The sequence below is a fragment of the Agrilus planipennis genome, unplaced genomic scaffold, assembly GCF_000699045.2.
Source record: "Agrilus planipennis isolate EAB-ADULT unplaced genomic scaffold, Apla_2.0 scaffold177, whole genome shotgun sequence".
Classification (NCBI taxonomy): domain Eukaryota; kingdom Metazoa; phylum Arthropoda; class Insecta; order Coleoptera; family Buprestidae; genus Agrilus; species Agrilus planipennis.
The window spans coordinates 618,255-639,095 of record NW_020438926.1 but is presented as its reverse complement, the minus strand read 5'-3'; the positions used below and the strand labels follow the sequence as shown (position 1 = coordinate 639,095).

The window sequence follows — 20,841 nt, the reverse complement described above, 5'->3', positions numbered from 1 at the left end:
TAAATATCAATCACATTCTGTTTCACACAAAAAATGTTAGAAATCACTACAAATCACTTTTTAGCAGCATTAAAATCCACCTGCTGGTTCCTTTTTTATGAGTATACTTCATTGTTACTTGACAAATACAAATATTGTTGTTTTAATCGTACTTGCAATTGATATTAATTACCAATGATATAAACGGTTGTAAAATTGCTTAAATAATCGTATTTCGTAATCATAACCGAGAATATCGACAAAAAATTTGTGCGATTGCATACTACACATACAAATATAATAATATTGACCATACTCAACCATATTGCATATTCACCATAGATTCTATATAGACATACATGGTCTATGCTCTATGGTCTTATAATAAAAATAAAAAATAATATTAAAATAAATTAACTTGTAGCTTTTCTACCATAAGTAATCTTATAGTAGGTTAGAGAGTATTGAGAAACTAAATTTAAATTTCCGTTTACCCTCGAGAAGTCTATTTTACAATTAAATTAAAAAGTAAGCTAATCGTAAGCTTTCGTAATGATTCAATTACTAATTAGCCAATTAGTCACAAATATAATCATATGTATAGCAAATATTCATAAACGATCGGCATAGGTGGAAATGTCCAGTGATTGTATCCGAGTCAGTCTTTAATGTTTCATAGAAACAGGAGGTTTTAAGGGTGATAAATTGGTTCCAAAACATATCTAAATCGGGTGTATGCAACCCAGTAGAAATACTGTATGTATATCCATGTTGCATAGATTTGCGGAGCGAAATTCGGTCAACCAAACATTAATTACATTATTTAATTAAATAAACATATAAAAACTTGATCAACATTATCTATTGTGAAATTTGAATTTCCAGTTATGTATATGTTTAAATATTCATATTCAATTTTTTTGCAGAATAATAAGTTATTCATTTTTGATAGGTTTTGTCTAATACATTACTTAAACACCACCATTTACGTTCTGAGGATTAACAATTTTTAAGTACATTTATAGCCTGTAAAATTTTTCTTTTTACATATAAACACATGCATACACATAGCCTGAGTAACATCACGCCAAAAAAGAAAATAGTAAGGATAAATATGTATAATACTGACAGGCTCAAATCAAATATATATGAAAATTGTTAATATATACACAATAGATTTTACTGACATTAATTAATGATGATGAGGTAGGTTAACTTAACAAAAAATTTAAAGCATGGTTAAACTATGGATTAAACACTTTTTCAACAGCAAATACTTGTATTAATTATATATCTAAAATTGAACTGCCGCGCATTTGCATTCTACTCATAAACAGATGATTATTTCGTAACAAACACATAATATACTCATTTACGTTTAAAAAATGTCCAAATATGGAATGCAAATTACATTCATTTGGAGAACATAACACCGACTTTACTAAAAATAAGAACGGTAGTTCTTCGATCACGAAAACGGTTGACAGGTATTGATACACAATTTTAAATTAATTTTGTACCGTATACAGGCAGTAGTAATTGAATATTTTACTGTTCTTAAACTCTTTCTTTAATTTCAAAAAAAAAAAAATATTTTTATCATTTTACCGCGCCAACGGATATTTAAGAAATCCGTTGCAAAAATCGTGACAGATCAATCTGGTTTTAAATAATAAATTATAATCATCAGCCGATTAACTAAATGTTCATAAAAATTAAAACTTCAGAGAATGTAATATAGTTAGTGCGTTGAAATACATACATACATGTACAAACAAACCGATATTAAAATGAAGACGACTTGTAATAATTAATATTTAACGAATATTTAATTTAACAGATGCCGGGTTTATTTTGTAGACAGAAATAATTTCTAAACTTAATAGGATTGAAATCCTGAATGGAACTTCATGCAAGGGTTAAAAAATTTTAAATCTGAACTGACCAATAATATGCTCATTTAAGACAAAAAAGTATGGCGATATAAATAAAAAAAATTAATAACGCACATAAAAAAATGTGCAACGGTTTAGTGTAATTGGTTTTTGTCAATGGAAGTCACCTTTTTGAGTACGATGGTGAATGTGAATGTGTGTCTGGGAGACGACTGCGATGTAGAATTGGTACTGGATGCGGAATGTGGAGACGGATGAGGACTCAAATATTGTGACCGTTCAATTTGACGTGTGATGATAACAGGTGCTGCAGATTGTGGGACCGTAATCGATTGGAGAGGTTGATGATGTTGTCGAGTGGATCGGGGTGCGTTGATGGCCGTTTGTTAGTTGGACGAATGTTTGCCGTCTGAAGACACTAACTCGCTAGACGCACTGCTGCTCAGTGTTGTATTCGAACCGTAAGGATCCAATGAACTTTGCACCGACATTGACCTCCCTTGAGCTTGGCGCCTTACTCTGTTAGGTGAGAGTTTGGAGGGGTCGATACTTGCTGGGTCTGCCTACAAAAACGGTTGCTTGATTATCTTATTTAGCGACAACCGTTATTTTCTTTTTATTTCAAACTAAAATGTATGCGCTTTTTTTATTTCATTCAAAATAACTAAATGTGGCAACCTGTAATATATTATTTCTGAACTACCTCACCTGATATGCAAGTGCATTCATAATAATACTGTACGGTACCAAACCTAGCGGATGTACTTCTCTCATAAGGACGTTCGCCGGGATTTTATGGAATTGAATGTATTCTAGAAAGTTCCCGATCACATCTTTTAAAGCTGTGGTTGGATTGTTATCGCAATACTTTTTACCTGCAAAATGCAAATGTCCCTGATATAATAAATAATGAAATATTTCCTAGAAATAAACTAGTAACTGAGTTTGCCAGCAAAGTATTCATCAGTTACAATTAGAAAAGTATTACTGTATAAATATAATTACTCCACATTAAAGCTGCTTGAAATTTGGTGAATTCGTCTGCATGAAGTTCGTCTCTGGCCAATATTAAGCGTACAACATGTTGAGGAAGCAACGTAAATGATCCTAAATTTAACACTTCGTTTCCGTGTTCGTCCACGAATTCTAATACCTATAATTAGTTTCAGAAATCTGATCATTTCTTTTAGCAAAAATTAATCATACCTTTTGAACTAACGATTTTGTACATTTATATTGAATGTACCTTTCAGCAGATGCCAGTAGAGCACACACAGTATCAACGTTGATGCAGCATTGAACAAAGCCTGCACATGCTCTTCTTAATTCGTCTAATCCGTAATAATCAGCTGCGTTCATAACGCCTGCGATCATATTAAGGAGAAAAAATATAAAACTCACTTTTTAATATTTAAATCTTACCTAATAACGTTCGCGGTTGCAAAGTTACACATCCTGTATGAATGTATTCTATAAGTTGCCTAAACACATCTGGCTCAAATTCTTCTATAATCAATGTCTGATGTTGCTGAGAAGGAGGCTATAGATAAAATTCAGATATTAACATTTAATATTCTTCAGAAATATTTATGTTACATGCCATTACATGATTACTAAAAATAAAAATGTCCTACTTATTACTTACTTGCTTTTAAATATGAGTTCTAAAATTTAATTTTCTAGTTTACTAACTAAATTCACATTGAATTGGCCGAATTATTTATCTGTGCAATTATATCCAAATAATTTTATTTTAATGATTTAATCGCCCTAATTAAAAAACAAACGTATTATATTATTATGTAGATTTCTGTCTATTACGAGTGAATACATATCTGTATGATATAAAACTACATGCATTCCTAAATGCACATTAGGGAAGGAAAGATAACACATAATTAAAAATGTGTTGAAAGATATGATGTATAATTATTTTATATCACAACAATAACCAATCAAACTATTTGCATCTTTTACCACATTCCTACTTAATTGTCAAACATTTTAAAAACAATAAGAGTTTGGATAGCAATTAGAAAAATCTACTTTAAAAATGAATAAAATAATAATAACATAAGCAAATGGAAAGTAAAACAGATCTAGGATTGGATTACCTCTGGGATGGGAGCCAACTGCTGGGTGAAGCTCCGCTAAGTATTTCATAAAATCGAATATAGGTACATAAATGAAATGTTATTACATAAAACACATCAATATTTTAACTGCATGCCATCACCCCTCTAAAGACAATTGGTTTTGTTTTAAATGTCATATCCTATATTTTTTATTATGTTTTGTTAATCATTTTTATAAAAAACCTATAAAAAAATATAAACTTGAATTGTGTTGTAGGTATAATCATAACAATTCTAAATTGTAATAATAAGGAAATACAACTTAGGATACACATCTACTATGCAATTTTTTATTTTGGTTTCGGTAAGACAAATATTGTATTTATGTTGAATATTAAGAAACTTACCTGTTGTGAAGCATTTTGTAAATTAAGAAGCGGTTCAGAAGATCTCTTTAAAAATAGACGAAGTTTATTTTCTTTGGGTGGTGGTTCCTTTTTTCGTTGAGGACTTGGAGCCTAAAATAATAAAGTAGAAGACATATTTCAATATGCTGAATTTTCATTTATTTGGCTCTTTGTGTCAGTATAACAACCAAAAGTTACAGTAGGTGTGAACCAATAGTTACCTGATAGAGCATTTTTTGAAAAACTCTTGATCTTGCAGCTAACACTGCTTTAACCGCACAAACTGGCTCTCTGGTATCTCCTACCAGAAAAGTAACATCGCAAAGTTCTGGCATGGAAGCCAAAAATTTCATATCTTCTGCTAAACCTGATTTGTTTTCGAAGGTACTAAGATCAGGTTCTGTATCTGTCATCACGCTAAGAACCGGTTGTAGACTTTCCGGCATCTGTATATTATAGTTAGTTTTTGGTATATATCTCCTTATTTAGTACCTAGTCTGTTTTGCTTTATTATATGGTAAATTAGTTAAACATGAACAGGAAAAATAAATTAAATTAAATTCTATCTGCTACTCATTAAAATCAATAGGTGCAGTTCTTACGATTAATTATGTATATAGACACAAAAATATCTGCATGTATTAACTTCTCACCTGTTGGTACTAAAAATCAAAATCTTCAATAATATGACGAATTATTAAAAATTATTTATTGATAGAACATCCGCATATGGTTTTTATAAGATTTTTTGACATCACTTTCACAGGAAATTTTGGTATCTCATAAGACTTCTTTCTGTTGATTTCCATAGGTTGATATCCGTACATACAACATTCCGCAACAGCAACAAACTATCATCAATCATATCATCAATAATCATCATAGATGTTATACCACCATCATACATCCACAAGCGTTAAAAAGGCAAGAAAAATGTGAACTAATGTAATGCGCATGAACGAAGGTATTGATTTCAACCCTAAATTCAAATAGATGAAATTTGAAAAATATTGTGAAAACAAAAGCACTACTGTATTAAAAAATTACATCATTTATTTTCACAGTTTATTTCCCGTTTTTTATTGTTTGAAATCACTGTCAGTTCAATTAGTTATCACGGGACAAGCTTTCTTTTTAATGTTACTGAACGTTACCGAAAAAATAAACACTGCTGTGTCAACTCTGACAATCAACTGTTTACCAATTGTTGCTAGCATTGATAGTATTCAATAGTATTATTTTGCAGTGAAAACTAATAGGTATAGTTCAAGAATGGCTTTCGTGTGCTTGTCTATTTAATATATTTTCTGGTCTAAAAGAAAAAATTGTGTATATCTTCGTAAAAGTCATTAAACTGCAACAAAAGTAAATTGACTTGATAAGCAGTTTTAAAAAGATGGAAGGTACTGGAGCGTACGGTGGTGGTAAAGCTGGAAGTGCTTTTGATCCTATTGCTTTTGTCAAAAGACCTCAAGTTATTCTACGTTTGGTCTGCTGGGTATGTTTTACTGAAAAATATTATTTTGTTGAAGAACTACTAATCTAGTGCTATAATTACTTGTAAAATTTTCCATGTACTTATTGATTAAAATAGGTAAAGGGGTGGGTCACAAATGTATTTAATATTGATCATTAAAAATATTTAATATTACCAATAGACAAAATGAAGAAAAAACAAACTTAAATTTAATTACTGTGCATAATCTTATATCATGAGATCAAACAACAAATATATATTAGTAATTAAAGCACATATAACTTCATAGAGACAATTACATTTATTAATAATCTAGAGAAACTTTCTGTTTGTTAATTAATTGGTATTTTCCTTGAAGTGTAGAGATTTAGAGTAATTTATTGACTTTTTTATTGTAGCTATTTTCAGTAGTAGTATTTGGATGTATATCATCTGAAGGATGGATGAAAACTGATAAGGATGAAAAAGAAGTTTGTCTGTATAATGGTGATAGTAACGCTTGCAATTATGGAGTTGGAATCTCAGTCATAGCATTTTTAGCAAGCATGGGTTTTATTGCTGGTGAATACCTTTTTGAGCAAATGTCATCTGTGAAAACACGTAAACATTATGTTCTTGCAGATCTTGGATTTTCAGGTAGACTATGTTTCATAAGTTGATTTTAATTGTAAAATTGGAGACTGTATATGTAATTATGTGTAGTAATGTTTTTAGGATTTTGGGCTTTTCTATACTTTGTTGGCTTTTGGTATTTGGCCAGTCAGTGGGGCAAATCCTCTACACCTCCAAACAAGTATGGTGTTAACAATGTACAAGCAGCTNGGTACACGTTCACCTCGGATGATGATTTTCGGATACTAAAATCTTTTGTGTATAAAATGTAAGCACACTTTCACATACGAACCTGTATTGACTCTAAAAAGAATGAATACTGTCATATTTACTATCAATTTTTCAGGGACAAAATAATTTAATTATAAAGCAGATCAAGTCCAAACAGCATAAAAAATAAACTACTTACAGCATTTTGGATCATCATGGCGCGTTGTTTGCGCATTATTTGAACAATGTCAAGGGGATAGACGGGCTCGCCCATTTCGATAAGGCACATAGCGGTCTCCATAAGTACTAGCACCCCCGTACGACCGATTCCTGCGCTACAATGCACTATCATAGGTCCTCCGTCTGTGTCCCGCGTTTCGCGTACACGCTGCGTAAAACCAAGAAATTGTTCAGGCGATTCGGGCACGCCGTGGTCAGGCCATGCTACGTATTGCATGTGTTTTATTTTTCTCTCCCTGTCGTTCTTCAATAAAATATATACATTAAAATTGTTATGTTGTTACAAAAATGTGAATTAAAGTCTACCTTAACATCATGCAGAAGAAAATCTCGAAAAACGAAGCTACGTGAGTCGTCAGTTTCCTCTACGAGGCATTTAACGGTTACGTTGGTTAGTGTCAATTCCTCTCCCAAACTCGGCCAATATTTGTGACATTTGACTCGTCCCCTTTCGACGACCGTTGTTAACATTACGATTAAATTACTTTCTTCTTCGAGTACCATCTGCCAGAAGTCTTCGGTTGTAGATGGAAGCGGGCCTTGCGTTGCTACATACTTGTTAATTACATCCGAACCCGATATATGCATATTAACATAATTTGCATTTATGTAGTCACCACCTGGAGAATGCTTTAAAACGACACGCGTAACGTCATCTAAAGAAGATCCATAATGAGATATCACTTCCGTCTGCATATTTTACATTCAGTTGAGGCAACATTAAGTTTTATATTTTATCTACCATTAACTTTTCTTCATATTATTATTTATCGTGATATGAACTTGTTTAAAAAATGCAGTAGTTACTACAGTAAAAAAGACTTACACGGCAAAATATCCCTATATCTGTTCTTATTAATGTTTTTCGGTTTAACGGCCTCGTCGCACATGAGATCGGGATGTTTCCTGTACATGATCTCATATTGTGTAATCAATGCTCCGTTAGCTAGTCCGTCTTCTAAAAGAAGCATGCTTTGTTCCAGTGCATTACTGGGCGATGGGGTCCTTAGGACGTCACCTACCGGAACGTAATGGTAAGGAGGCTCCTCATACTCGTCACCAGAATAGATTGGGCTCGGTTTCACTACCAAAACTAACTTGCCTAAAGTTAAAACTATATTATCTTACATACCACCTAATAGAACGTTTTTTTTTTTGTAAATTTTACGTACCTTCATTAGTCCTTCTTGCTTTTTGTATATACTGAACGACGGTCTGATGAAGCCCATGCGTAACATCGTGCCCATTTATCTGAACGATTTGATCACCCTCTGATAAACGAGGGGCACATTTGTCTGCTGGAGTACCGGGTGCTACGCGAGACACTTGAATCGGAACATCCACTGTCGCACCACCTGTACAGATTTATTAAACTTGGATGACTGTAGGTAACATATGTTGAAACTGTTTTCATAAACTTCAAAAAATAAACCAAATAAAGTTTCAATAATAACTATGCCATTATTGGTGTTGGTTTTTAATTAAGTGTTTATTAATGTGTTGTCATTGTCCATAATATTCTTTCGCCGTACAAAAGCTTGTACAGGTTAAAAAATGATGATCATTTACCGTGGACAATACAACAAATTGTTTTAGAAACCTTGTTTGCTTTATTTTCTGAAGTGTATTTATAAAAAATATACTAAACATAATGTTAACTTATAATAACAATTTAAAAATATTCTACAACCTATTCATTTATATAGTTATATTGCACCGATCTATGATAAAAATATCATTATTATTTAAGGCAAGTAAATGTCAGCGTCATAAAAGTACATTTTGAACGAAATATTTTTGTACTTTTTTTGGTTTTCTAACAAATAGTTTATCATGAACTTTGAATAAAAAAAAACGATATATTAAACACAAAAAACTACTTAAAAACAATAGTTACAAAATTCTGGGCTCTAATTGTTAAACTGTTTGCAAAGAAACACCTTGTAAATTATACACAGGTTGCAGCATATCCAAAAATCAAAAACTACAGAAATGGCATGTAATGAGATCATAGAGTCTTTTTTATACCAAACTACTCTAAATTAATTCCAAAGTCAATCAAAAAGCGTATAAAAATAAAATTATTAAAGCTTAGAATATGTACATTATGTACACATTTATAATTCTAAAGGAGAGTTACCTGACCGAGATTTTCTGAAATCACTATTTCCATGATTGACTGAAAGACAACCTGAACATTGGCAGTGTCAGTAGCAGTTGTAAAATGTGGAAAAAGTACTTTTCTAGAATTTCCATTTCTTAAAACAAATTTATGTTGTATAAACAGTGCTCCTCTATCCACATCCCTATCAGGACCTTAAAGTGCAATTTCTTCTGAATTTATATTTATACATATACAAATTAGAATAATTATAATTTGCTCTTACCGTTATAATCTGAAAAATAAAGTCGCAGGTGTCGGTTGGAATACAAAATTTTTTCCCTAAATAGATCAAATTTATTCATAAGCAGTATAAAAGAGGCATCCCTAAAAAAAGGATTATTAACAATTTGTCCAAACAAATTTAGACTCTCTTCCAATCTATTCACCGAAGGATCTTCCTAAAAACAAAAGCCAACCAAGGGATATAATAAATAATTAAATATGCAATCTAGCATACCAATAACGTCATATCATAGCCACTTAGAGATACTACAAATATAACAGTACGAACATCATCGAAACAGTAAATCCACTTTCTTCGTTGTGAGCGTTGACCCCCAACGTCGTACATACTGACAATCATATCATTTATTTTAAAATGAGTCTCAATGATGCCCTGTGTCCTTACACGAGCCCTTAGTACATCAGTGGCAGTCGGTACATACTTGGTATCACAAATACGTTCCATATTATCAAATAAATACAAGGCGGAATCGTTTAGTTCATACTCGTAGCCTCTGGCCACAGCTAAACGCACGCCTCTATCTGACCACAAAGCTTGCAATGATGCAGCCACATTTGGAAGAACTTGAAAACTCATATCAAAACAACTTCTAGCTTGCAATATCACCTGTGCATGAATCTGTAAAGAAATACTGCTTTAATGATTACCTTTTTAAATACTCAATCATCTTTACTTTGTTCCTAATATGTTCTAAATTTATACGCAACAGTCCCATTCCAGTAAGAACATATTTCATTGATGCCAACAGATTATCTAAAACTGTTGGTCGGAAACTGCATAATTCTGAGTATGTAAAACCATCAGCGTGGATTATCTTCATTTGTTTCACAAGTGTGCTTTTACCGCTTTCTCCTGCGCCTAAACATTTATATATAAATATATGTATATTTCAGTAGACAATATAACAATGTGTATACATATCACTATAAAATCCTACAGAAGTGTTAATAATAGCTATAAATAGGAATGTTTACATATATAACAAGTACTAATGGAGAGAGTATAGAATTAAAATTAAATTTAAATTATGTTACGAACATTAATTTCCTTCGAGTCATTGTTTTAGATAATACAAATAAACCATAAGTGACCTACCGAGTAATAAAATCTTAATAACATTATTTTGTTGTTTAGACAATTCGCTTAACTGTCTGTCGATTTCTTCGCTTCTCCGACGCGCTTTTCCTTCTTCGCGTTCCAACGTTAAACATGGCCCCATTCTAACTACATACCGCAAACCTATGTACATTAAACATTGAACGTTAAATTGTGTTCATAATATTACAAACATTATATGTGTTTGACGACTCCTGAAATATAAATTAACAAGGAGAAATTCGATATGATTTTGCGTTTTTACATTATAAAGGTTAGAATCACTTGAACCAATTATTTAGATTAAAATAAATGCATACCTTCATTATTTGTAATTATGTAACAATGAAAATGTATTACTTTAGCAAACAAATTGTTAAAATAACATATTAACAAATTAACAACAATGAAAAATGATTAACTCTATTTACAACAAGTGTGGTCGTTACCCTTTATATATCTATTATCTATGGTCGTTGCCTTGTGTCCATAGACAAGCTTGTGTTTATCATAGACATATATAATGGACGTGCCTTAGCCGTATGTCATTGTAATAATTTCTTGGCTCAAAAAGTGAGGGAGATGGCGTATGGTTTCGGACTAATGCTATCTCTTTCATGACACGTTTACGCACTATGGTGGGAGAGATGGATATTGTCCGAAACTTCGTTCCATCTCTTTCTTTCGTTGTACCACAATTCTGACCATTAGTAAACGTCGATGGGTAAGGAGTACTTACTTGTGATTGCGTTAAATTAGGGTGGTGCCACATTTGCAACAGGATAAATTTCAAATAAAGCACCAAACGTTATTACAATACTGGAAATAATTGAAAAATTTTGGAAATCTTTTAAAAATCATAAGAAAAGAAGGCATCACAATTTTCAACTATTTCATAATGAACAAACACAAAACAGTAAAAATTATCAGTTACCTATATTTATTTAGGTTTTATGCTATTGTGTACAGTTAAACGTTCCCAATTGGCACGTATGGCGTCAACAAGATATAAATATAATATGATCCATATATACTCATAGATCTGCATAAATCACATATAGACAATAGTCATGATAATCACAGATTAAAGATGCTAATTTCTAATCTATGGCATGTGTGTAATTTCGATGTGTATTAATAATACCAATGAAATTTAATTTAGTTATTATAATTCCGTTTAGTATAATGCCTCCGTCTCCAAGCACAAATTGCGCGTAATAGTTTGGCGCCAATGAAATTGTGATAGCTTGAATAGTTTTTAAATAAATAAAAATTGAATTCCTCTCAGCACTAAAGATTATTCTTTTAAGTAAAACTAACTAACGCCTAATTACACTACGTAATATTTAGAACTTGTAAACGATGTAAAATTCAAATAAGAGGATTAATTGTATAGGGTGCTAACTTCACACGACTTCATTTAGATTCCTTATCTATGATTATACCACATTATAAGAAAAGATGGCGTATTGTTGTGTTCGGTTGTACCATTGGTGAATACGTTATTTGAAGAAATTTGTGTGATTTTAAGTGATATTGTGCTAATTAAAATAAAGACTTACGTTGTTTAGGTAAGTAATTTTTTTTGTATAAACATTAATACCTGAGTTAATGTAGTTTTATTATAGTTCGTATCGTTGTATGTGATTTTGTATGTAGCGTTCCAATTACAAACAACATGACGTGACGTATTAAGTAATTTTAGATGCGCATTCCCAGTCGGCAAGAAACGAAGTTTATTGGCAACAGGCTATTATTCATAAAATAAATTTTCGTTAAACAATTAATTCACTTTTCGTTTTTTTAAAGTACAAGCTAGGTATCCAGGTAGGTACGTAATTTAGTTTTATTAAAAAGTACTTTTAAAATTAAACAAACATACTTATCTATTTTACGCGAGGTAACTTTTATTTAAAAATAATTTCCCCTCCAGGTATTTTTAACAGAAATATGAATGAAGTGAATTGTGTAAATAGTCGCTTTTATTTCATTTTGCGAATTCTGTGTCCTTGGCTTGTACGTTCTAAGCGTGGCAACTTTAGAGCTGACTTTGTTGCGTACTGTTGCCAGGCTCGTAGAAGAAAGTTTTGAGCAACGACGAGTCGCTCGGGCTTTGGATATGCAATTTTACGGAATATGGACTGTTCCACTGTTACGCAGTCTTGTTATAAGTGGACATGTAAATTTAACTGCTTGTGTTTGCCAATAAATTGGAACATTTAACCGATGCATTGTACCTACGCACCTGTGTTTTTCGTATCACACAATAATTATTATTACATAGCATCTGTATCTATTTGTTAATAATTGTAATTTTTTGTGTAAATATTTATATATGTATCTATGTATATATCATGTTGTATGTTAAGTTAGTTTTCTTCAAAATGAGGGGTGGGGTTTAGTTTATATGTATAATAGAGCGTTCAGGGATCGATGCCTGTCGGATGCAGTTGCTTTTTTCCTTTTTTTTTCGTTTTTCATTCGAAAGGTACGGAACCCTTATAGGGCCACTCGTGTGTTTGTCTGTTTTTTGCTCCGAATTTACTGGACCGATTAAATTGAAATTTAGTACACATGAATTTCTGCAATCCAAATACGGACGCATAACGTATATTAATTAATTCTGAACATGGGAGGCATTTTTGGGGGGTCCATAGGAAATAAAAAAAAAAGTTTTGCAAATTGTACCGTGTGACTTATTAAATGAAAGGGCTTGTAAGGGTTTCAAATATATTTTTTATAATTTTAAAATAGTTTTAAATTTATTTATGAAAATAGATGAAAATTGACCATCCCCCTCCCCTATCTCCAAAACTATTGAACCTAAAATTTTAAAAAAAAATCAGAAAACTGTTCTTTACTTACAGATTACAGGAAAATTAATAAGAAGTCTATGGACTGAACATGATGTGGCATTATTTTTTTTTGTTGACAGAAATAATGCTTTAACTACTACTTCCGTTGGATTTGTTAACCAACAGTTCAACTCTTATCAGGAATTAGCGTGAAGGCATAACTAAATAATAATCAATTAATAATGGGACATCCGTATTGTCCCTCCATAACATAACGTCAAATGCTAAACGAGAACGGCAGGCGACAACGGTTATACAGATACCTATACATATGATGGGACACAGTGAAATGGACCGGTTCATAAAGAATATTTCACTGAAAGAAGTATTAATTAAATGGTTATGCAAATAAATGGGACTTTATTTTGAAACGAAATTTTGTCAGTGTATATATTTATATAACAGGGTCTGTTCGAAAAGTAGCCGGATTGAATTTTAGTCCCCAGGAGGAACACTAGCTTTCCCGTAATATAGGTCGATTTATTCTTAGTTGGGGTTGATTGTGATAAACTACCAGGGGGCGCTGATTGAATAGAACAAATAGGCACCTCTAAAAAACATAGGAAGGAAACTTATAATTAGCTGTCTATGTGACAGACTCGCGGTAAATTAACCCTTTTCAAAACGCTTTTTATTTAGATATTTCGTTACAAACTACCTTTTAGTCCCGAAAGGTTTTAAAAATGTCGGCGGTGAAGGTCGAACCAAAAAGAATCATCGACGAACGATGATGATCTGCCCTGGTAATAAATGTAGTAAAATAGGCCATGACCTATATGTGTATGTAGACATGCGCATACATATATATGTACGTATGATATTTGGATTACGATATATCACTTATTTTGGAGCTTGATAAGTAGGTACGCTTTTTAAATATGGACATTTAAAAATTTAGAAAGCTGGATAGGTGGATCATAGCAGGTATCTGCCTACAAATAAGAATTACTGTTTTACGTTCGTACCCATTTAATATGTACCTAGGTAGAATATGTACTTCGGTATGTAGTTAGTACAGTTTTTTTTTTTTATTATAATTATACTATTTTTATCTATGCGACGAAGATTTTGTTTTCTCTATCTTCTATAGATCTTCGGAAAAATTATAGTAAACGCTGATGCATCTTAGGTTGTAAATTGTTATTACGTGCTAGCTAACTGAGCTGCCTGTGTTTGAAACGTTATCACTTCGATAATGTTATCAATATTACTTTCCGTTTGCATGCTTTCCAAATCCGACAATTGACGAAACGGTGACGGAGTTAGACGAAAAGACGTTTTGATCATTCTCTGTTAGACTGCCAGTGCCACGTACGAGTGGATCAATACAATCTCGTGTTTATTAATGCAAGTATTTCAACGCCAAATAATTGAAAAAATTGTGATATACAGTATTCTCACTTTCTTAGTGCGGTAATTATCAATTGTAGTTTTCGTGTTAAACGGCACATTTCGGACATGAGTGGTGTTTCGTGTATGGGCCTAGTGTTGTCCCCCTCTTTTTCATTCCGCTAGTTGATATCTGGGAACCATATTAGAATGTAAGTTGCTTGGAGTAGTAATTATTGTTATTGCTGTAATTTGAAAATGTTTTACTGTGGAATTTTTATTTTCGCAATTAATGTTTGGGTGTTGAAACCGAGTTTTATAGAGGATTTTGATTTAAAATTGAAGCAGTCTGAAAATTTAATCGTTGTAGGTATACCGAATGAAAATGTACCTACCTAGGCACGCATAAAATAGAGTGTACCTATTCAGAAACAATTTAATCGGCGTAGGTACATGAATTCTTCGAACACATTCGTGAAATTTGAAATTGTTTTTGACTTCTTAAATTTTTGATGCACCTGATTTTATTTGTCAGGTAACACTATTTAAAATGCAACTTTTCTATTTTTGCGTTTCAATGTATACTTATGTTTGGATTTGTCATTTAATAAATGCTTATAATATCGAAACAGACATTATTAATAAATATGTCTATGCATATTTACTTTATAGATATTAGATAAGATTGTATGATTTGTGCTAAGTAGATTTTAACATACATATGTGCACTAAGGTAGGTATATTAATATAGGCTATTTATAAAACAGGATTAAGTAGCTGATTTTGCGTTCATATACCGTAAATAATTCTCAACTGCATGTCTTTATTCTAAACTATTTTTGTCGTTGACAAATAACTTATGTACTTACACATCATGTCACAGAAGTAGGTAGGTACCTGCCTATATGATGAAATTCGTAATAAAATATTAAAAAAAAAAATTACGTGCTATTATAAATATATTTCATTTGAGACGCCTACTTAAAAACTGAACTTCAGTTATGGTGATTGCGTCCCATAGGTCGTACAAAATGATGGACAAGAATGTATGATAGTGATGGTAGTATTTAATAATTACATTGTTGTTTTCGAACTGACGATCGTATTAATATAATTACCTATATAACCTATGCACTGTATCTAGGCATTCCTATGTGTAGGTGCAGGTGTGTCTAATTTGCATTTTGCACAAGGTCACGAACTAAATTTCATTTTAGTCGTCCAGTTTCCCTCATATATATATATATATATATGAGAGAATTTATGATTCATTTTCTTTTTTTCAGATGGAGAAATTTACTTATTTGCTATGTTTCATTCTAAAATATTAAAAAAAAAAACAAGCATTCACCGATACTTTGAAATCACAAAATGATTTAACGCTCATACGGTAGTACGGTTGAAGAAAGTATGCAGCTTAGACAACCGGTCATACAACCCTGCATGCACTGTGCATAGGTTGTGTATTGTATCGATTTATCGGTAGATTTTAATGTAAATTNTAGTTATCACGGGACAAGCTTTCTTTTTAATGTTACTGAACGTTACCGAAAAAATAAACACTGCTGTGTCAACTCTGACAATCAACTGTTTACCAATTGTTGCTAGCATTGATAGTATTCAATAGTATTATTTTGCAGTGAAAACTAATAGGTATAGTTCAAGAATGGCTTTCGTGTGCTTGTCTATTTAATATATTTTCTGGTCTAAAAGAAAAAATTGTGTATATCTTCGTAAAAGTCATTAAACTGCAACAAAAGTAAATTGACTTGATAAGCAGTTTTAAAAAGATGGAAGGTACTGGAGCGTACGGTGGTGGTAAAGCTGGAAGTGCTTTTGATCCTATTGCTTTTGTCAAAAGACCTCAAGTTATTCTACGTTTGGTCTGCTGGGTATGTTTTACTGAAAAATATTATTTTGTTGAAGAACTACTAATCTAGTGCTATAATTACTTGTAAAATTTTCCATGTACTTATTGATTAAAATAGGTAAAGGGGTGGGTCACAAATGTATTTAATATTGATCATTAAAAATATTTAATATTACCAATAGACAAAATGAAGAAAAAACAAACTTAAATTTAATTACTGTGCATAATCTTATATCATGAGATCAAACAACAAATATATATTAGTAATTAAAGCACATATAACTTCATAGAGACAATTACATTTATTAATAATCTAGAGAAACTTTCTGTTTGTTAATTAATTGGTATTTTCCTTGAAGTGTAGAGATTTAGAGTAATTTATTGACTTTTTTATTGTAGCTATTTTCAGTAGTAGTATTTGGATGTATATCATCTGAAGGATGGATGAAAACTGATAAGGATGAAAAAGAAGTTTGTCTGTATAATGGTGATAGTAACGCTTGCAATTATGGAGTTGGAATCTCAGTCATAGCATTTTTAGCAAGCATGGGTTTTATTGCTGGTGAATACCTTTTTGAGCAAATGTCATCTGTGAAAACACGTAAACATTATGTTCTTGCAGATCTTGGATTTTCAGGTAGACTATGTTTCATAAGTTGATTTTAATTGTAAAATTGGAGACTGTATATGTAATTATGTGTAGTAATGTTTTTAGGATTTTGGGCTTTTCTATACTTTGTTGGCTTTTGGTATTTGGCCAGTCAGTGGGGCAAATCCTCTACACCTCCAAACAAGTATGGTGTTAACAATGTACAAGCAGCTATTGCTTTCTCGTTCTTTTCAATGTTTACTTGGGTAACTTTTGTTATTTTTCATTTGTGAATAAAGTTTTAATGGAATATTTTAGGGAGCTTCTGCATTCTATGCATATCAGCGTTTTCGTCAAGGGGGTGATGCAGCTTTTGCTCCTAGCTATGAAGCTGATTCAGCAATACCAACATCATATCCCTCATATCCAAGTGGTGCTGATAACGACACACACTATCAAGAACCCCCTTTTTCTGCAGGTATCAACCAAAGAGGTAACTCAATATTTTTACGCTATATTACATTTCTTTTTTCAAATTATACTATTCATAATGTTTTCTATTTGTACATCTTTTTTAACGATTAAAATTGTTATTAGCATCGGGAGACTTCTCTGCCCCAGCATATTAATAAACGATCGAATCTCACAAATTATGATCCAAAATAACTGGAGACAAAAATTCAATGCAACTGCTGTTATTACTACCACTAAAGTACTTCTATGATGAAATGAAATATGTAGAGAATATATAGAACGTTTTAAATGTGTTAGATGAGGAAAGATAAATTCTTAATAATTTTTTCTTTCTTTTCTTTTACTCATTTGGACCGAGTTTGTGATATTAATTGTAGCCTAATATCGAATGTTGTTTATGCATAGGTGTATTATTTATTATATTTTAATATTACACATACATTAGTGATTAGTATGACAACCCGATAACATTACACTCATTTATTAACATTGCAGTATTTGTTGTTTTAAAGTATTTCTTTGCACATTTTTGTATGATAATGTATTTTTTTTTATTATTATTACTTTCATGAAGTAGAATATTATTCGTAATAATAACAAATAACTACTGTAGATTAAATTACCCGGAAGAAAGGAAAATAAACTACAGTATTTATTTATGCAATGATTACTAGATGTATTTATACATTTAAGGTTTCTGCTGGAGATTTCACATTCAATAATAGTATTTTGTTCTGATGGTATTTTCTTTTTCGTGTAATTTTCGTAATATTTTCATTTTTTTACGATTAATTAAATCATAATGACGCTTAGTATTGACATTGAACGATACATAAAATGCAAAGTTTAAGAATACCGCAAAAGACCCTTTTAGTTTTCAGTTTAAAATAATACAATTATGGCTTAAATTTTGCACTTTTAGATTATTTATTCAATTCAGACAAATACTACTGAAATAGATAGAATATAAGGAAAAATGTTGTGCATTGCTTATGTATGGATGTAAATATAGAGTCGTGCTTTTAATCGTTAATAATACATCGTTGTTTAACTTTTAAGCATTGTAATATAGCAATTGCAACTACGTATGTTCGAATATTATTTACTCCTTTTTTATCATTTTAATTTTATACAGATACAAATCTGGTCAACACAAATTGCTTAACAATATTTCAATTGTTAACTTAATTTATTGGCCAATCATTGTATGTCATAAATACGTGTCAACTCTGACAATCAACTGTTTACCAATTGTTGCTAGCATTGATAGTATTCAATAGTATTATTTTGCAGTGAAAACTAATAGGTATAGTTCAAGAATGGCTTTCGTGTGCTTGTCTATTTAATATATTTTCTGGTCTAAAAGAAAAAATTGTGTATATCTTCGTAAAAGTCATTAAACTGCAACAAAAGTAAATTGACTTGATAAGCAGTTTTAAAAAGATGGAAGGTACTGGAGCGTACGGTGGTGGTAAAGCTGGAAGTGCTTTTGATCCTATTGCTTTTGTCAAAAGACCTCAAGTTATTCTACGTTTGGTCTGCTGGGTATGTTTTACTGAAAAATATTATTTTGTTGAAGAACTACTAATCTAGTGCTATAATTACTTGTAAAATTTTCCATGTACTTATTGATTAAAATAGGTAAAGGGGTGGGTCACAAATGTATTTAATATTGATCATTAAAAATATTTAATATTACCAATAGACAAAATGAAGAAAAAACAAACTTAAATTTAATTACTGTGCATAATCTTATATCATGAGATCAAACAACAAATATATATTAGTAATTAAAGCACATATAACTTCATAGAGACAATTACATTTATTAATAATCTAGAGAAACTTTCTGTTTGTTAATTAATTGGTATTTTCCTTGAAGTGTAGAGATTTAGAGTAATTTATTGACTTTTTTATTGTAGCTATTTTCAGTAGTAGTATTTGGATGTATATCATCTGAAGGATGGATGAAAACTGATAAGGATGAAAAAGAAGTTTGTCTGTATAATGGTGATAGTAACGCTTGCAATTATGGAGTTGGAATCTCAGTCATAGCATTTTTAGCAAGCATGGGTTTTATTGCTGGTGAATACCTTTTTGAGCAAATGTCATCTGTGAAAACACGTAAACATTATGTTCTTGCAGATCTTGGATTTTCAGGTAGACTATGTTTCATAAGTTGATTTTAATTGTAAAATTGGAGACTGTATATGTAATTATGTGTAGTAATGTTTTTAGGATTTTGGGCTTTTCTATACTTTGTTGGCTTTTGGTATTTGGCCAGTCAGTGGGGCAAATCCTCTACACCTCCAAACAAGTATGGTGTTAACAATGTACAAGCAGCTATTGCTTTCTCGTTCTTTTCAATGTTTACTTGGGTAACTTTTGTTATTTTTCATTTGTGAATAAAGTTTTAATGGAATATTTTAGGGAGCTTCTGCATTCTATGCATATCAGCGTTTTCGTCAAGGGGGTGATGCAGCTTTTGCTCCTAGCTATGAAGCTGATTCAGCAATACCAACATCATATCCCTCATATCCAAGTGGTGCTGATAACGACACACACTATCAAGAACCCCCTTTTTCTGCAGGTATCAACCAAAAAGGTAACTCAATATTTTTACGCTATATTACATTTCTTTTTTCAAATTATACTATTCATAATGTTTTCTATTTGTACATCTTTTTTAACGATTAAAATTGTTATTAGCATCGGGAGACTTCTCTGCCCCAGCATATTAATAAACGATCGAATCTCACAAATTATGATCCAAAATAACTGGAGACAAAAATTCAATGCAACTGCTGTTATTACTACCACTAAAGTACTTCTATGATGAAATGAAATATGTAGAGAATATATAGAACGTTTTAAATGTGTTAGATGAGGAAAGATAAATTCTTAATAATTTTTTCTTTCTTTTCTTTTACTCATTTGGACCGAGTTTGTGATATTAATTGTAGCCTAATATCGAATGTTGTTTATGCATAGGTGTATTATTTATTATATTTTAATATTACACATACATTAGTGATTAGTATGACAACCCGATAACATTACACTCATTTATTAACATTGCAGTATTTGTTGTTTTAAAGTATTTCTTTGCACATTTTTGTATGATAATGTATTTTTTTTTATTATTATTACTTTCATGAAGTAGAATATTATTCGTAATAATAACAAATAACTACTGTAGATTAAATTACCCGGAAAAAAGGAAAATAAACTACAGTATTTATTTATGCAATGATTACTAGATGTATTTATACATTTAAGGTTTCTGCTGGAGATTTCACATTCAATAATAGTATTTTGTTCTGATG

General features: G+C 31.3%; 7 protein-coding genes across 18 annotated transcripts in view; 4 read left to right on the top strand and 3 right to left on the bottom strand.

The window, feature by feature from the left end:
* Window positions 1–1,533: 1,533 nt before the first annotated feature.
* LOC108740694 (serine-enriched protein) lies at window positions 1,534–5,308 on the bottom strand. 3 transcript variants are annotated; one of them, XM_018475122.2, is made up of 9 exons: window positions 5,010–5,292; window positions 4,578–4,802; window positions 4,357–4,467; window positions 3,989–4,024; window positions 3,297–3,414; window positions 3,081–3,238; window positions 2,880–3,027; window positions 2,583–2,749; window positions 1,534–2,437 (listed from the first exon to the last, which is right to left on the bottom strand). In XM_018475122.2, exons 2-9 carry the CDS (start codon window positions 4,800–4,802, stop codon window positions 2,261–2,263), a joined length of 1,140 nt encoding a protein of 379 aa, XP_018330624.1. In that variant the 5' UTR covers window positions 5,010–5,292; the 3' UTR covers window positions 1,534–2,260. The 3 variants fall into 3 exon arrangements, with proteins under 3 accessions (XP_018330624.1, XP_018330625.1, XP_018330626.1); XM_018475124.2 differs by having other exon boundaries at window positions 2,299–2,433; window positions 5,010–5,308; XM_018475123.2 differs by lacking the exon at window positions 3,989–4,024 and having other exon boundaries at window positions 5,010–5,279.
* A 224-nt stretch (window positions 5,309–5,532) lies between these two features.
* LOC112904316 (synaptogyrin-like) lies at window positions 5,533–6,663 on the top strand (the record flags this gene model as incomplete). Its single annotated transcript, XM_025974057.1, has 3 exons — window positions 5,533–5,854; window positions 6,232–6,469; window positions 6,548–6,663. Coding segments are annotated over exons 1-3 (456 nt in total), but the record flags the coding sequence as incomplete, so codon positions are not given.
* On the bottom strand, window positions 6,656–8,260 carry LOC112904315 (tyrosine-protein phosphatase non-receptor type 4-like; the record flags this gene model as incomplete). Its single annotated transcript, XM_025974056.1, has 5 exons — window positions 6,656–6,748; window positions 6,855–7,139; window positions 7,202–7,551; window positions 7,722–7,997; window positions 8,068–8,260. Coding segments are annotated over 5 exons (1,188 nt in total), but the record flags the coding sequence as incomplete, so codon positions are not given.
* A 480-nt stretch (window positions 8,261–8,740) lies between these two features.
* Window positions 8,741–10,841, bottom strand: LOC108740695 (guanine nucleotide-binding protein G(o) subunit alpha). 6 transcript variants are annotated; one of them, XM_018475126.2, is made up of 6 exons: window positions 10,719–10,841; window positions 10,399–10,613; window positions 9,977–10,161; window positions 9,517–9,921; window positions 9,283–9,457; window positions 8,741–9,211 (listed from the first exon to the last, which is right to left on the bottom strand). In XM_018475126.2, exons 2-6 carry the CDS (start codon window positions 10,550–10,552, stop codon window positions 9,021–9,023), a joined length of 1,110 nt encoding a protein of 369 aa, XP_018330628.1. In that variant the 5' UTR covers window positions 10,553–10,613; window positions 10,719–10,841; the 3' UTR covers window positions 8,741–9,020. The 6 variants fall into 6 exon arrangements, with proteins under 6 accessions (XP_018330628.1, XP_018330629.1, XP_018330627.1 ...); XM_018475127.1 differs by having other exon boundaries at window positions 10,399–10,542; XM_018475125.1 differs by lacking the exon at window positions 10,719–10,841 and having other exon boundaries at window positions 10,399–10,708.
* A 1,000-nt stretch (window positions 10,842–11,841) lies between these two features.
* The window catches only part of LOC108740693 (protein Gawky), a 19,913-nt gene continuing 10,913 nt past the window's right edge, over window positions 11,842–20,841 (top strand). For 3 of the 4 annotated variants that reach the window (XM_018475120.2, XM_018475119.2, XM_018475117.2), the window contains exon 1: window positions 11,842–11,969. The gene's annotated coding sequence lies outside the window, so the exon portion shown is untranslated. Of the gene's footprint in view, window positions 11,970–14,295; window positions 14,795–20,841 lie in introns of those variants that run through there. The other variant, XM_018475118.2, reaches the window with a different exon arrangement.
* Window positions 16,101–18,253, top strand: LOC108740697 (synaptogyrin). Of its 2 annotated transcripts, none has more exons than XM_018475132.2 (5): window positions 16,101–16,474; window positions 16,852–17,089; window positions 17,156–17,307; window positions 17,360–17,534; window positions 17,639–18,253. In XM_018475132.2, the coding sequence occupies exons 1-5, from the start codon at window positions 16,373–16,375 to the stop codon at window positions 17,668–17,670; spliced, it is 699 nt and encodes a 232-aa protein (XP_018330634.1). In that variant the 5' UTR covers window positions 16,101–16,372; the 3' UTR covers window positions 17,671–18,253. The 2 variants fall into 2 exon arrangements, with proteins under 2 accessions (XP_018330634.1, XP_018330635.1); XM_018475133.2 differs by having other exon boundaries at window positions 16,107–16,474; window positions 17,168–17,307.
* Window positions 18,742–20,256, top strand: LOC112904314 (synaptogyrin-like). Its single transcript, XM_025974055.1, has 5 exons — window positions 18,742–19,060; window positions 19,438–19,675; window positions 19,754–19,893; window positions 19,946–20,138; window positions 20,225–20,256. The coding sequence occupies exons 1-5, from the start codon at window positions 18,959–18,961 to the stop codon at window positions 20,254–20,256; spliced, it is 705 nt and encodes a 234-aa protein (XP_025829840.1). The 5' UTR covers window positions 18,742–18,958.